Source organism: Lissotriton vulgaris, chromosome 12 (assembly GCF_964263255.1).
Source record: "Lissotriton vulgaris chromosome 12, aLisVul1.2, whole genome shotgun sequence".
NCBI classification, from domain to species: Eukaryota; Metazoa; Chordata; class Amphibia; order Caudata; family Salamandridae; genus Lissotriton; species Lissotriton vulgaris.
In genome coordinates, this window is record NC_141700.1 from 697,499,198 (window position 1) to 697,514,410 (window position 15,213).

General features: G+C 41.7%; 1 protein-coding gene across 3 annotated transcripts in view; it reads left to right on the top strand.

The window, feature by feature from the left end:
• The window catches only part of PELP1 (proline, glutamate and leucine rich protein 1), a 314,814-nt gene that overhangs the window by 5,026 nt on the left and 294,575 nt on the right, over positions 1–15,213 (top strand). For all 3 annotated transcript variants that reach the window (XM_086945906.1, XM_086945907.1, XM_086945905.1), the window contains exons 2-6: positions 10,375–10,439; positions 10,941–11,046; positions 11,363–11,512; positions 11,876–11,947; positions 12,573–12,632. In XM_086945906.1, the coding sequence (XP_086802032.1) occupies positions 10,375–10,439; positions 10,941–11,046; positions 11,363–11,512; positions 11,876–11,947; positions 12,573–12,632 (453 nt within the window). The remainder of the gene's footprint in view (positions 1–10,374; positions 10,440–10,940; positions 11,047–11,362; positions 11,513–11,875; positions 11,948–12,572; positions 12,633–15,213) is intronic.

Genomic DNA, 15,213 nt, shown 5'->3' on the forward strand with positions numbered 1-15,213 from the left:
ACATTTAATGTCATTGATTGTGTGCGGCAAGCAACATCAAGAGACCAAGCCTCCCATCTCCGAACATTAACCACAGATTCCCAAGCTGTCCACACTGTTAAACCTCACTTTGTACGCTCTGTAAAATTGTTACAACTATTTTCCTGTCCCCAAAAGGTGCTAAAACCATCTGGTTTGTGTTGTTTAATTTAAGTGCCCTGCAACGTCTGGCTTTAAATACAATATTATTATTTCGAAAAGATATAACTGTGGGTTACCATTAAGTTTATTGTGTGTTCTGTTTTATGCTATATCATAATCCCACACTCTGTATCATTTCTGGAGTACATTTGAGTGGTCAATTGGTTTTTCAGTTGGAGCCCAACAATAAAGCTACAGTAGTAACAATATAAAAAATTGTTTGTGCACAGTAACTGATGACAGCCAGAATACGCAGAGAAGAGTCCTCAGAGCACGTTCAATTGAATGCTGGCCTAAGCTAAGTTGAAAGCTTGGAACAATGGCATTAACTATGAGCACCATCAGAAGAAAGTTGAAATTCGGACTGCCAAAATCTATTTCCATCACTACTATCAACCTTGTCTATTACTACATCTTCACTATTTTCACTGCTACTACTACTATCCAATTAGCCTATTATTTACATGTGAAATATCCTTAACCCAACACCATGCCATTAACTCACTACAGATTTTACCTCAATACTTGACCGTAACCTTGCCATAACCCCCACCCTTACCCCATCACTAGCCCCAAACTTAAACAAGTTTATGGAGCCTAAAGCAATGGCACTAGGAAATGATAAGTGGCTAAGTGAAAAGAAGGTAATGGTATAGCAAGGTAAAGTCTACGAAATAAGGGCAGGACAACCCAGTTTCAAACATGAGCAGTTACACTATTCTGCCAGCTGAGAAAACAATGTGTCATTTCCACTCCCTGTTCAAGTGGCCTGCTACTTTGCCCTAACCTCCTGAAACTGCCAAGGGAGAGCTTTTTCCAGCAGCTTTGTCCTTTGTGTGTGTTGTGCACACTCCTCAGAGAAAGGTTTAAAGGTTAACATGGTGCACTAGGAATGCCAGACCCTGGAGGCAACGGGAACGTTTTTCTCTGGAGGAGAGAACCGGGGGTGATGCTGAAGACGAAAACACAACTAATGAGCAGTACGTGAAAAAGAAGCTGAGCAGAAACCTTAATCACATCGATAAGCACAGTATGTAGCAAACTTACTGGGGAAGCTCCCTCGCAACCTGGTCGCCTGGTCAAACCCAATACGACAGTACTAACTGAAATAGAAAGAGAAGAAAGAACCATAACAAAACAATAAAAATAGACAAGCTGAGGATCAACGGGCGCGAAACATCGTGGTGGGCGCGCACAAGACGCAGCGTGGGCGTGCACATCAGCTGAAGATCGCCGGAGGAGACACCGAGTCTGCCTGCTGCCGTGACTGACCCGCTGCGGAAGGAAAGAGCCCGGTGAGTGGGGGTAGAAGGGGGGCGGCAGAGAGGGAGTGGGCAGAGAGGGAGGGTGTGTGTGTGTTTGCGTGTTTGCGCGTCTGTCTCTGTATGTGTGCTGCCTTCGGCCGGCCTGCGTAAGCGCGTCCACAGAGCCTGGTCCGCTCGTGCACCGCTCTATCTCCCTTGAGGAGCAACTCGGCGGCAATAGGTCTCGATGCCGAGACCTAAAAACCAGAACAGCCATTGACATAGAAATTGGACTAAATGTTGACACTGCACTGACCCGTGCCGACATTTAGTCCGACTTGTATGTATGTATGTATGTGTGTGTGTATATATATATATATATATATATATATATATAATTATATGTATGTGTTATGGAACACTGCATGGCCAATTAAGTATTTAATTTTCATGCTACAGAAACACACATCTCTAGCATGAATGTTAAATTGTCCTCAGCCTTTCTATGGTGTGTTGCCAGGGGAGCTTTGTGATTCTCCTTAGGGGATGGGCTCTGCAGGCTTTGATTCACCCCACCCCCAATTAAATTCTGCTCTGCTGCCTGAATCAAGTCTGGCACCACAGCTGTGGTCTTTTTAACCAAACTCTGTCCATGGTGTCATGAGAGAGCCGGTGTGAATGTGAGCCTACTGAGCACAGTGATAAATGTGCAGGCCCATCCAACCCTCTCTCAAAACCAGGACATTTAGCTGATTGTGTAACAAGTGTTGGGACACCGGGACAGTCATTTAAAAACCAGGACGGTCCGGGCAAATCCGGGATGTCTGGTCATTCTAGCATAATGTCTAATATATTACGTTTATAAATTAAAGGAAGCGCAGTTTAGTCATATTGGGGCAGAGGGAGTAGTGCAAATACTTTTTTATTTTTTTATTTAACCAAGCATGCCTATAGTAAAAGTAGTAGTATCTTTTTTTTTTTTTTGAGTACTCGCAGTAGCATAGTAACAGGAGATTTTGCAAACCTAGGTCTACATGAAGAATGGTAGCAAACTTTGGTTCCCGCAGGTAGCAGAACATATGGCCTTTTGTGAAAAATGCTGCGTTTGGGATCGAGGATTCTCCAGAGATGGGATCCCAACACCACATCCATATGGTGATTGGATAAACCCAGTTAGCAGCAAGTAATGTGGTAAATGTCTGAAAAAAACATTGATAACACCTTCCTATGTGACGTAACTTATTTGTTCTCAATTACTAAATGGTAGAAGTATACAACATAAGCAGTGTACATTATTATCTTGTGAAAGGGACAATTAATTAAGTGAAAAGCATTATCTGCTAGAATGGTATATGTTAGCTGAGTTGTACTTCTGAGTTTTGGTTGGTTGTTCCGTGTCCCCCATCGGAGATGTGCCTGTGGTGTCACCTTTTGTCTGCTTCTGACTGTGCTGATGAAATGATAGTGGCTGTGGATCTTATTGGTTTATCCTGTGTAGTTGCATGCCAAGGCTGGATATTATTAGCGGAAGTGAGAGCTGGTAAGAGACTTTTCTGTATGGTCACCCCGTGTTTCATCATTTGGTGGACCTTACATTTTTGCTGGTTTTAGAACTCTGTGCACTTTATCCCGGTTAACCAGGAGTAGAGTGACTGTGCTCTAACCCCTAAAACTCCTAAAACTAAAACACTAATCCCATATTGGTGTATTTAATTTTTCTGTAAGACTGTAGTCTATGGTGTGGAAATACATCCATGGTCTGAAAGTTAACGGTCACCTGTGGACTGCATTATTTATTGTGCCATCCACTAGCGTAACAAAAACAAACATGGCTTCAAGCTTACTATTGTACCATAACTTCTCGGTGTGAAACAAGCAGTTAGCCTTAAGATAACCTTTTTTGACTGAATCCAATCACTGTATATAAAAGTGGGGCATGTAGAACATTAATGTTGACATGTCCCTACAGTGACAAAGCCCAAAAAGAAAATTATACTGTGGTAAGCCTTGATGTCCTAATTGGAAAACCAGAGTACAGATGAAAATACTAATAATGTATCTCGGGAATGGTATAAGCTAGAACAATAAGAAACTATTTTTGATTGTTATTATAAATTGAATTCAACTGTGAAGTTGGATTAAGGAAAATTAACTATAAAAATGTGCCCTTCACCTGTCTGAACTGTCAGAAAGCTGATTAGCATAAGCCTTTGCAAAATTTTGGATAGGTGTGAATGAAGTGTGAAGTGCCTCCCAAGAGTAAAAAATAGGCTGACTTGAATGGGCAGCGATGACTCCTCTGTGCTGAACAGAATATGCAGGGTTGGGGTTGTGGGCGTTCTTTATGACACTATAATGTCAAATCTTGCCTGACGGGTCCATTGATCCACATCACCCTTTGGTACACTTGAAAAAGAAAGAACGGGATATCAAGACCACTATTGTGTACCCCCTGTCTGGTTGCTGATGGACCCTGCTTTTGTCCTACCAAATGTCCGTTTCTTGGTTTAAGGATACAGTGCTTGCTTTTACCTGGACTTTAATGTTAAATGTGAGAGGAAATTGATGATTTCTCTTTGACACACCTACGCACAGCACCACCCTCAAAACCTTCAATAAGTGTGGACGAAGACTTTTACCATCTTGAAAATGCCCTGACACGTGGCATTTTGAGGCTGTTTGCAGTAAGACGAACGGAAATCTCAAAATAGTGGATGCAGTTGACCCCAAGAACTCCTATTCCACTGGTTAGAGTGCACCAAGGAGTCATTCCCGCACGCACAAATAGTGCTAGGCATAATTGTAGCACCTCCAGGGCCCCATTTCAGAACACCCCTGGACCTGTGTAAGAACACAAAAGGACTGGACCTGCTGCCTGTGACCTGAGAAGCGCTGTGAAGTACTAGACGTGCCCTTGCCACCCCCACCCCCAAACACCCACCCTGGACAAAAGTGGACTTCAAGGGTCAGCTCACTGACCTCCTGTGTGGTTACTGGGACATTACTAGCAGCAACAGGCCTTTCTCCTTGAGTGTCCAGCTGACTATAGGTAACTGGACTTGGACCCGACTTCACTGTTGGCCTCTGCCTGATACTGTGAGAGTCTCTAAGTGTCTTCGCTAAGGGTACTGGGGGCTTTAGAAGTGTACACCTGTCGTTAATTGGGACTAAGAAGGCAAACTCTTTGACCAGTACGGTCCTGGTTGGTGTATCTAACCCATGCTCCATCACATTCGGCCTCAAATTGCACCTAGATCTACCACGACGTTTGGTGCTTTTTGGTTCTATCTTTACAGTAATTTTGGTGTTGTTTTGTAGTTTGGGATTTTTATTGTTTTGTATTTTGACTTTTTTTTTTAATTGTTTTGGTACTACATAAAGCCTCTCGGCTCTGTACCATAGCTACCAGGTGGTTGAGCTCATGTTAATTTAGTGAAATTAAGAGTTCAGTTACCCTGTCAACAGTTGCGATTACTCCTTCAGGTGGGTAGTCGCCCACCCCAAATAATAATCCAATTTCCTACACATTTGGTTTTGGGCAACTAATAGTAGTCAATAAGACTGCTATAAATTATGGCTTGAAGCTAAAAATCCAAACAAAGTATTCTGATCAGGTAAGCTAGGTCTCATTATATGACTTTAGTAAATGACAAAAGGTTTTATTACTGTTGATAAAATTAATCTTGGTTCTGATTTCACTCATTTCCACAGAGATCTTGGAACACATCTATTCAAAGTATATGTGGTCCTTAGTAAATATTAACTTTGTTAGCACCAGGATATCTTAGAATAACAGTTCTCTTGATAATTTAATGTAATTATTTCAACCCCTTGCATGCTGGGCCGGCTTTTACTTGTGAAAGCAACAGTGCATACTTTTTTAATGTCAGGGATATATTTGCCATTTTTTTCTAGCACTTCATTTACTACCAGGTATTCCAAATAAGAGGGCTGCCGATGCTATAACACAGACATCACTCATTTTAAATAGTTCCGTGTTAAGTTACGTAAAGTGTATGCTCGTGTTATATTCAGAGTTTTTGAAGATATGTATGGATGGTTTACAATTTCAGACAGACATTAAGCCATTTAATCAAGGAGTACTGCAGGTGTTGTCTCTAAGTCCCACTTTGTTTAACGTTTGTCGTGTCGCTGACTTGCTTGAAAAGATTATTTTGCATCCCGTTTTGTAACCTATGCAGTTGATGCCCATTTGTTCGTAAGACTGGATGATGATCTGGCATATTCTCAATCTAAGGAACACAGTCATGTGGTCCATTGAATTGGGTGATCTCCCGGTTCCAATTGACTCTGCAAAAAAATTGGATTGGGTAGTAGGTATTTCTTTCATTACGTCCTCTGAATAACAGCTTGATTTCGATTTGTCTGTTATCTCGCATTATTAAAAAGTCTACCTTTTTTATGTCAACTATGGACTGCAGGAAGGTAATCTATTTAGGTTGTCATTTTATCTCTTTTAGGCTACTGTGATGCCATGTAGCAATATTTGTAAAATTTGGCAGCTCTTTACCTGCTAGGGTTAAACAGGTTGTCTCGGATGGCTCCTGTTTTAGGTTAAGCCCATTGACTTCCAGTAAAGGACGAATAACAAATTATGCAAAAATTATTCAAAAGAACCTTTGTATTTTCCATAGACTTTTACCAACAAGGATGTACTCATTTTCACGGAAAAGTACTTCAGTAGTTTCCAACTTCATATCTCATCTCAGGAGCACAAGCTTTGGATTCTGTTCCATACGTTAAGAAATAAAGATCAGGTGGTCGAGCTTTTTTTGTTGTTTCAGCCCAACAATTACATTTGTTAGCTCAATAATGTGTTTGAGTGCAGTTGTTCGGCTTCTATTAAAGTCTGACTCTTTCCCCAGGACATGGTATTAATATATATATGCCCAAAGCCCCTTCTTAAAGCTCACTGGGCAAATTCTGTGAGGCTTTCTTGACAACCAACTTGATCAAACTCAATGAGGACCTAGGTTGGTTTCTTAACTTCTGTGGAAATAAAAGATTAAGCCCTCCCCATTTACAAAACTCCTCCTATAGACAAGAATGTTTAATTCATTAACATTTACTACTTTTGAAGAGCTTCTGAATTGCATTTTTGAGAAGTGAATGGTCTTTTTTGAGGAAGGTAGAGATGGAAGTGTGTGCGTATAGTATACATACAGGTAAACTGAATGTAATATGGTAATTACCATGGTTAGGTGTTGGGAGGGGTTGTGACTCATGAGAGGAAGAACCTACAATAAATCATGATTTTTTTCCCTTCTGTCAACAACGCTAGTATGTAGCTTATTACATAATGCATTTGTTTTGTCGTAAAATTCTTTCATGTGTAGTATTTAGTAAAATGAATATTTTAAAAAAAACGGTTACAAGGGGTTTCATGTCTTACCAGCGTGTTACTCCAAAGCATTGTGATCCATGAAGTAAGCTTCAGCGAGTACGCCTCTGCCAGAGTCTTGAGCAAAAATCACTGTTGCGTTGGCCATCGCTGGACACGTGTTTCGAGGTTGTTACCTCTCATCAGAAAGGAATAGGCATGTATGTAGGGTTGCTGCGTAGGCTGCTGAAAAATATTCTCAGGTCCGGTACCGTTCGTGGCACGCAGGTGCGTAACCATGGGCTCGTCAGCCCCATCAGCTCAAGGGAGCCTGAATATAAACAAAAGTCCAATTGGTTGCACACTGCTTGTCCTACCAGCCTGTTACCCCAAAGCATTGTGGTCCATGAAGTAAGCTTCAGCGAGTACGCGCCGTGAGTGGTACCAGACCTGTAAATATTTGGCAGCCTGCACAGCGAAACCCTGTAAAATACCTATACTCTGCTGATGAAGGAAAATAATCCTGAAACACCGGTGTCCAGAGTTGGTGCTGCAACTATGCTTTCCAAACTTCCAGATCTACGAAAGGCGTACATGCCTAGAAGAACTGCATCTACCGTGATGCTCTTTGGTTACACCTGCTGGTGGGTGGAGTAGTGTGCGACCCATGAACTTTTCATTTACAAATGGTTCCTTCGAGCCATTGGGCTGACTAGCTCAGACAACGCACCTACGCGCCGTGAGTGGTACCAGACCTGTTAATATTTGGCAGCCTGCACAGCGAAACCCTGTAAAATACCGATACTCTTCTGATGAAGGAAAATAATCCTGAAACACCGGTGTCCAGAGTTGGTGCTGCAACTTTGCTTTCTACACTTCCAGATCTATGAAAGGCGTACACGCCTAGAAGAACTGCATCTACCGTGATGCTCTTGGGTTACACCCTCTGGTGGGTGGAGTAGTGTACGACCCATGAAGTTTTCAACGCAGGTAATTACTTCGCATGCTTTTGCCACACATTTTTTAGCATACATGTTTTTCACTGCGAATATGCATTTACAATGCATGCCAATACCACACGTTGTTTTGGGATTTAAAAACAATGTATTTGTTGGGGAAAGCCTCCCATGCCCCCTCAACCTATCTGAAATGCATGGTATTGGCATGCGTTGTAAATGCATATTCGCAGTAAAAATGTGTGCTAAAAATGAGCGGCAAAGGCACAACGAGAGAAACTCGTTGCAAAGGATGTTTCCCCATCTGACTACAGCCTAAGAAGTGTAAACTTGAAAAAGCAAGTCAGCAGATGTTTTACCATCTATTCATGGAGCATCTGGAACAACATCCCCATATCCATCAGTGCCTCTCATACACTGCTCCAATATAGGAAAGAGTGGAAAACTCAACTCGTTCAAGGACCTATTTCACAATGCTTTAACTGTTCACAACTTCTCTATCTCCCTGTTGACTTGATGGTTGTCTTCTTCCTGTGCAGTGTTTGCTGCCTTTTGGCTATGTTTTCACTATAGAAATAACATTACATACAGCTTTAATGGCTAAGTTTCAGCATGCCAAGTTTGTCATATCTGTCTAGGATGGGAAAACTTAAAAATTAGGTTTTTAGATCTCGGCTATACAGCGCATGCGCTGTTGCGAAGAGATGCGTTGTGTACTAATGGTGGGCTTACAGGCTGTCCATCTCCTACCATTGGTGAACTTCAGTGAAACTCTCATTTTCTTTGATGCCATTTGTCATGGCATACAGGCGTCAGGCCCTCTTCTTATGTTTGGCCCTCCCATAGCACATGCACCAAGTTCATGTCTCTTTACACTGCTTCCGGTCTGTGGTTTTCAAGCATTCCATAGGAGTATTTGTGTTTTCAGACAGTCTCCCTTATACACATACCACTAAAATGCATGCCTGTGTTCATAAACAAATGCATTTCTTAAGAAGTTTTAAAAATACCAAAAGCACTTGTTAATTTTTTTACACAATCCAGTGGCATTGGAGCACCCACTCCGTCGTCTGTCTTGCCATAGCACAAACACAAGCCAATAGTATTTGAGCGTTTTAAGTGCTCACAGTTAGATTACACAATGACTCATTCATTTTGTCACTGATCTGCTTCAAATAAGGTTTTTTTTCTCCACATTGTTTCTTGCCCATTTCCCCATCCCCTACTACTTTCCTGTTTGACCCGACTCCCCCCCCCCCCCCCTACCTCCCTAGTCGCTGCTGCCTCTTCTTTTTGTGTGGTCTGATGGTATTGAAGCGCTTGTTCTATCCTTCATCTTGCCATAGTGCTAGCCCCAGCCAATCGCATTGGAGCACTTCCAGTGCTCACCAGTTACAATACACAATGACACATTTATGGTCGTAGGCAGGGGGAAGCATAAGTGATTTGCCCAGAATCACAAATTGTTCAACCCACCCCGAGATTCAAACCTAGTATGCCAGTTCCTCGGTCTGTAGCTCTGGCCATTATGCCACATTCGTGCTTCACTTCAAAGCTCCTCAACTGCTTCTCACCATCACTTCCACATTTTTTCAGCCAGACCACCATCAACACCAAACAAGCACTGGCTTTGCCAATGGATCTTGGGAATGCCCAAGCTATTGTGAATGTCTTTTAGCCATGTTGTCTAGCAGCACATCTGCTGTTCAGCATGGCTGAAAGCCATTTACAAAATCACTATGATGCAGCCAGCGTAGCCATGTCATAACACTTTTTTCTTATCTTAGGAGGGGCAAGACAAAAAACTCAACATGGGGGGGGCTAAGGGACTATGCGTCAGCTCAACATCCTCTGATTCTGGCCTTACTGTAACTTTCAGCAATTCTGAGCAGCAGGTGTGCTGCTAGACCACATAGCTAAACAACATTCACATTGATTGACAAGGGCAATAGCTTGGGCATTGCAGAGACCTATTGGCATTGCCAGTGCTTGTTAAAAAATTAGATTAGAATGATACTCTGAGGTATGCCTTTGCTTGGTTTAGAGTAAGACTGTTCAATAAGTTTTAAGATACTTGTGTTAAAATAATGCCACGATGGCTTTACGGGTACCCAGACCCTTAATTCATATCCTCCTTAATTCATATCTTCCTTTAAGTGAATTTCAGATTCTGTTTTTTAAATGTAACTTAATATGTAACACAATCATAACTTCCCTTTTTTTAGTGTGTGTGTAATATCTTGGAACATGATATCAGTGAATTAGTATTCCAAATACTAAAGGAGCTGTAGATAAAATGTTTCCATCCCAATCTATTTCATTCAGTATTGTTCTGATAGTACACCCTTAGTCTGCAATATTGCAATTGCATGCCAAGTATTTTCCACGCAAACCATTCTTAAAAACCGCTGTGTATGAAAGAAGTTCAGCACCACTCAAGAGTCTGCATTCTTCTTAACAATCTCAAAATATATAATTGGATTTTCAGCAGGATTCATGCACAAACTGTGCACACACTGACACCAGCATTAACCTATTGATTTGTAGGTTGAATGTAAGTGAATGTCCACTGATTTTCTATCTGACATGTGGAAGACGTTTTCCAGCGCTTTGTTGGGATTACAGTTTTTTCCTTTTCTTTCCTAATTGCTAGAACTCTTCGGTTATTGGAGGCCTCGTTGGAATTAGTAATGCCAGACTGAGTTCTGTCAAGACCCGGTAAGAATGATGACACTTATCTATTTCAGTATCAAACGCGCTCTGCAGAGCCTGACGTCTTTCACTTAAACAGACATACCTATCGATCACTGTGGACAACTGCAAGTGTTCGTATTTTTTTTCTTATTGGTAATCTAGACTTGAAAGTTACTTCACCCACAAGAATCGACCTGAAGGCCTCAAAGGACCTCACTGATAAGCCCCTTCTCACCAGCTCTTGCATCGCAATGTAGACCTGTGATTCCCTTCTCAAGTTATTGTCCTCTACCATCTAGCCTCTCCATTATTAGTTTGAGTGGGTTCACACCTATCAAAACTTTCTTTGATGATAGCTTGTTTACTGTCATGAGCAGTGGCACCCTTGTGTGGGGTAGCTGTTTAGCATTTAATGAGGCAATACATATGTAACTTTGTGATTGGATTCTTTTGAAGGCATCTTTCTTCCTCCAGGCTTTTCAGACTAATGACTGTATTTTTAATTTGTCTTTGCTCTGATTGCAGGTATGAAGGTCTCTGCCTCCTCTCCCTTCTAGTGTCTGAATGTCCAACTGATCACTTCCAGCAACATTGCGTGGCTTGGCTTCGCAGCATACAGCACACCATACAGGTGAGTAAGGGAGTAAGGAGTCCAGGCTAACAAATGGGATTGGTACAGCAAAAGGTAAGAGTGTGAAGATGTAATAATGCTTCCAATTCAAATAAACAGAGGAAAGTAATAGGGGAAGTTGTATTCCAGGGATATGAAGTGCACAGGCAAGGTTGTTGGGGGCCACATGGGGCAGTGCAAATAAGTCTCTATCATAGGAGTCGGCTTAGGTTATGGGCCATGGAGCATCCATCACGAAAAGTAGCTATATAATTTTACCTAGTACTCCTGCTGTTTTTTCCTGATTTATATTCTTCTTCATCTTCTTTCCCATTAGGCCCAGGATTCTGCTCAGACAATGGAATTGGCTGTCTTCATTCTCCAAGATCTTCTGAAGTATTCTTCACTCTTGCCTGAGCTGGCACGTGAGATCTCCATGAACCACATTCCAGGAATACTGACCTCACTCTTGGGACTGAAGCTAGAGGTAAAGTGGCTGAAGGAGGCTCTAGCTTTTTGAAGAGACCCTTGAACCAATGAGTCAGCATAAAGTAGCCCAATTGGACTCCAGTTAGGTCCATATTCATAGAAGATTGGAGAGTATGTGGGTGGGAGGATGCAAGCACGTCACATGTTGATATCACAAAGAAGCGGGAAAATGGGCCCACTAGGGCATACAGTGTGCAATTACTAGTTAGGTGGGAGGCACATCAAAGTATTTTGGTGGAATGGAAGTGTATGTTAAGCAAAACTCTGCTGTAGAGACTGTTGGCAGCATGCTTCATCTTGAAAATATATCCAATTATTTGTTACATTAGCTTTTGTTGCATTTGTTTATTTCCTCCCACAGTGCCAGACTGCAGCCCTGAAAGGCATGAAAGCATGTATGAATTTCTATCCGCGAGCTTGTGGCTCCTTGCGGGTAAGTGATGTTCTGCCCTCAAGGCTGAGATGATCTCCTCCATGACTCAGTGAAACCTGCATGTGTGGTGACCACTAAGCGTCAGCGTGTTTGATCTCCTCTTCTTTTACAGCTCTCCTAAGTGACCTTTCCTTGCCTGCTGAACTCTTTACTCTTTCCGTATTGGGGCCTACACCATGAGGGACAGCAGGGAAGGACTTGGGACTCGAATTGAGAGGACTTAAATATACAAATGAATGACCACTGCAATATATGTACGTAGTGGCAGTAATGGGAATTTTTGTGTAACAGGTTGGAGAGTGGGAGGTTTATGCATGCATGCATGCGTGCACAGTGAACAAGCACCTGTTTGAGCAGGCAGTGGATGATGGCGAACAGTAGCTGTGGTAAAGACGTGCATTGCAACTGGTTTATTAAGACTGTCAGTGGCTTTTGGTAGGAGTTGAAGAAATGCATATGCAACGATTGATGCAGATTGCAAGTATTACATTGGAGGAAATTATGCAAGTGCAGGCTAGAGTGTGGTATACAATTGCTGGCAATGTAAACGCAGCCTATACTTACTGAATATATGTTTCACTCACTTTAGTAGACTGGTTGGAATAATCTCCTTCTGTCTTCTCAGGGAAAACTTGCCTCTTGTTTCCTGTCTCTTTTGGATGTGGAAAGCCCCCATCAACAGCAGGTGAGTGTCCGCTGAAAGCCATATAGTAAAGGGCATCTGTTTCCCAAAATAATAGTTCAGTTTCAGTAGAAGGCAGTGATATTTAATTCACACATACAGTGCATGAGTTCTCAAGTGACATTTTTTAATTCTTTTGACGTATGTTCTCTTTTTCTCAGTTATTACTACTCTGGGCTCTTAACTTTCAAAGAGGTTGTGATATGGTTTATTCCAAGTTAATTATTGAACTGGGAAGTAGTCTTTATATATACCTGGAAGAAGGCCAGCACGTGTGTTCTGACCTTCAAGTCGCTTCATGAGGGTCACCAGAGTCACTATGTACACTCTAATATAGTAAATAGCAATAACATCACAGGTTACACGAAGTGACCAAAACCAGTATCAATTTTATAAACGAAAGAAATGGAAACTACATTAAAAAAACATCATTAGAACAAAATGCAGTTTGATTTCTGTTACAACATTAGCTCAAATGGAACATTTCACAAACATAACTGCTGAGATGATTTTTTTAATCCACAGCTGAAAAGAGTGATCCAGAATCCCTCCACTCTTTAAAGTCCGGCAAAGAAATCACCCCCTTTATGTAAGGTGCTTTCAACCTGCACTTTTTGCCTAACTGATAGTGAAAAGTAACAGGAAAGGAAAAAGAAAGGTGGGTTGAAAGAGATAAACTAGAAAAAAAGAACTTGGTTACAATTACATGTTCACAATCAACAGTGTGTTAATTTTTTGGGCCACATAATCCAAATAGTTTACAACATGGGTAGTTAGTCTGAGGTCAGTGGCTTGGAGGGACTGGACTGGAGTGGAGTGGTGTGGCTCACTGGTTAGAGGCGCCAGACCCGGAAGCAGAGAACGGCCCGGGCCAGGGTTCAATTCCTGTCGCGGCAGGGTCGTGGACTACGGTCAGCGGACTCGATAATTCTCGCCTCAGTGCCTACTCTAACCAGGGATCACACTCGGCAACTCTGGGCATTAGCTTGCCTTATCTCCACAACGGCCCACCACAAACGCCGGGGATGCCTGGTTTCACCTTGGAGATACCCAGTAGGGACCATCTCACAGGGATAGCCAGGACGGGTTCCCCAGCGGTCTACAGCGCCACGACGCCCCAGGGCAGCAGTGCGCTTTACAAGACACATACATACAGACATACTAGATCACAGCAATTCTGCATGAGTGGATCCCTGCTGTTATAAAACAGGTTTTTAGCCAATAACTGCGATCAGTTAGCAGGGATGAGCAGGTAAATGTGATTGGCTCAATCGCTTCTCGATGGTAATTACATAACCTGCACTGCTGCCTTTCATCCACGATGTGCCAGCAGGAGGGGGGGAGGCAGGCAAAGGGTCCGGAGATCACCAAACCTGTAGCAGATAAGCTGCTTTTCACATGTCATGACAGACCTGCTACCAAGTATGGTTTTGGGTACAGTACCTTGTAGGTGTTGATAACATTGCAGTAATAAATGCACATATACAAGGATGTCTGGTGGACACTACTTTTCTTCTTCCGACACATCTACGGAGGAATTACTGAAGTAATTTAATTAACTTTATAAGTTGTGTGCCAAAATAAAGTTGAACTGAACTACCACTCCTAAGTAAACACTTAAGCTTATCAGACTCTTGGATCCATCTTGAATAGTAAATAAAGTAGATCCTGTTGCACGCTTTTTTCTGATTCCTGGCTGCACCTATGTTTATCATGGTCAGTGTGTCTGATCTTTTTATTTTCGTTTCAGGTTAAAATAAAACAATTATAAAAAAATTGGAAGGTATTGAGCTACACTTTAAAAAAAATTTTTTAATTGCAGTCAAGGATTTTACACTGACAAGTGGGACACATCTTGCCTAAATGGATGTGCAGAGTTAATATGGCTGTGGGTCTGCGTATGGGGGACGCATCAGATCTGCTGTCTTTGCCACCCATAACTAAACTGTCCTCTTATAACAGCTGGTGTATTTGTCAGAGTTATGTGAAGCAAACAAGGACCCCCTGATACGGATTAATTTCCTGGGTCAGGGCAAAGAGCAAGTGTGAGCAGAATACCCAGGCAAATTTTTGAACCAACTAGCACATGAAAAGTAACTCAATACACATTAAAAAAATGATAATACACTATTGCATGTACATATAAAGATACAAATTTAATAACATGATATTCAATAAAATTGGTACATAATTATACACCAAGGATAAAAAGATTTATAACATTTTAACATATGCATATTTTCAATCATTATAAGTAGTTAATTAATATAAAAGATTAGATGGTTTCCTGTTTTATGTCAAACATAAAACAGGAAACCATCTAATCTTTTATACTAATGAACTACTTAATGTGTATTGAGTTACTTTTCATGTGCTAGTTGGTTCAAAAATTTGCCTGGGTAATCTGCTCACACTTGTATTTGTCAGAGTTGTCTGGGCTTGCTGAAGAACTATTTGTACACGTCTGTGCTAACCAACAGCAGTATGCTATGATGGAAGACTCTGATTCTGTGTGGATCCAGTCACCTTGTTATTTCACGCAAGTCTTGTGTTAGCCTTCACTTTGTTTAACATCTGTGTGCAG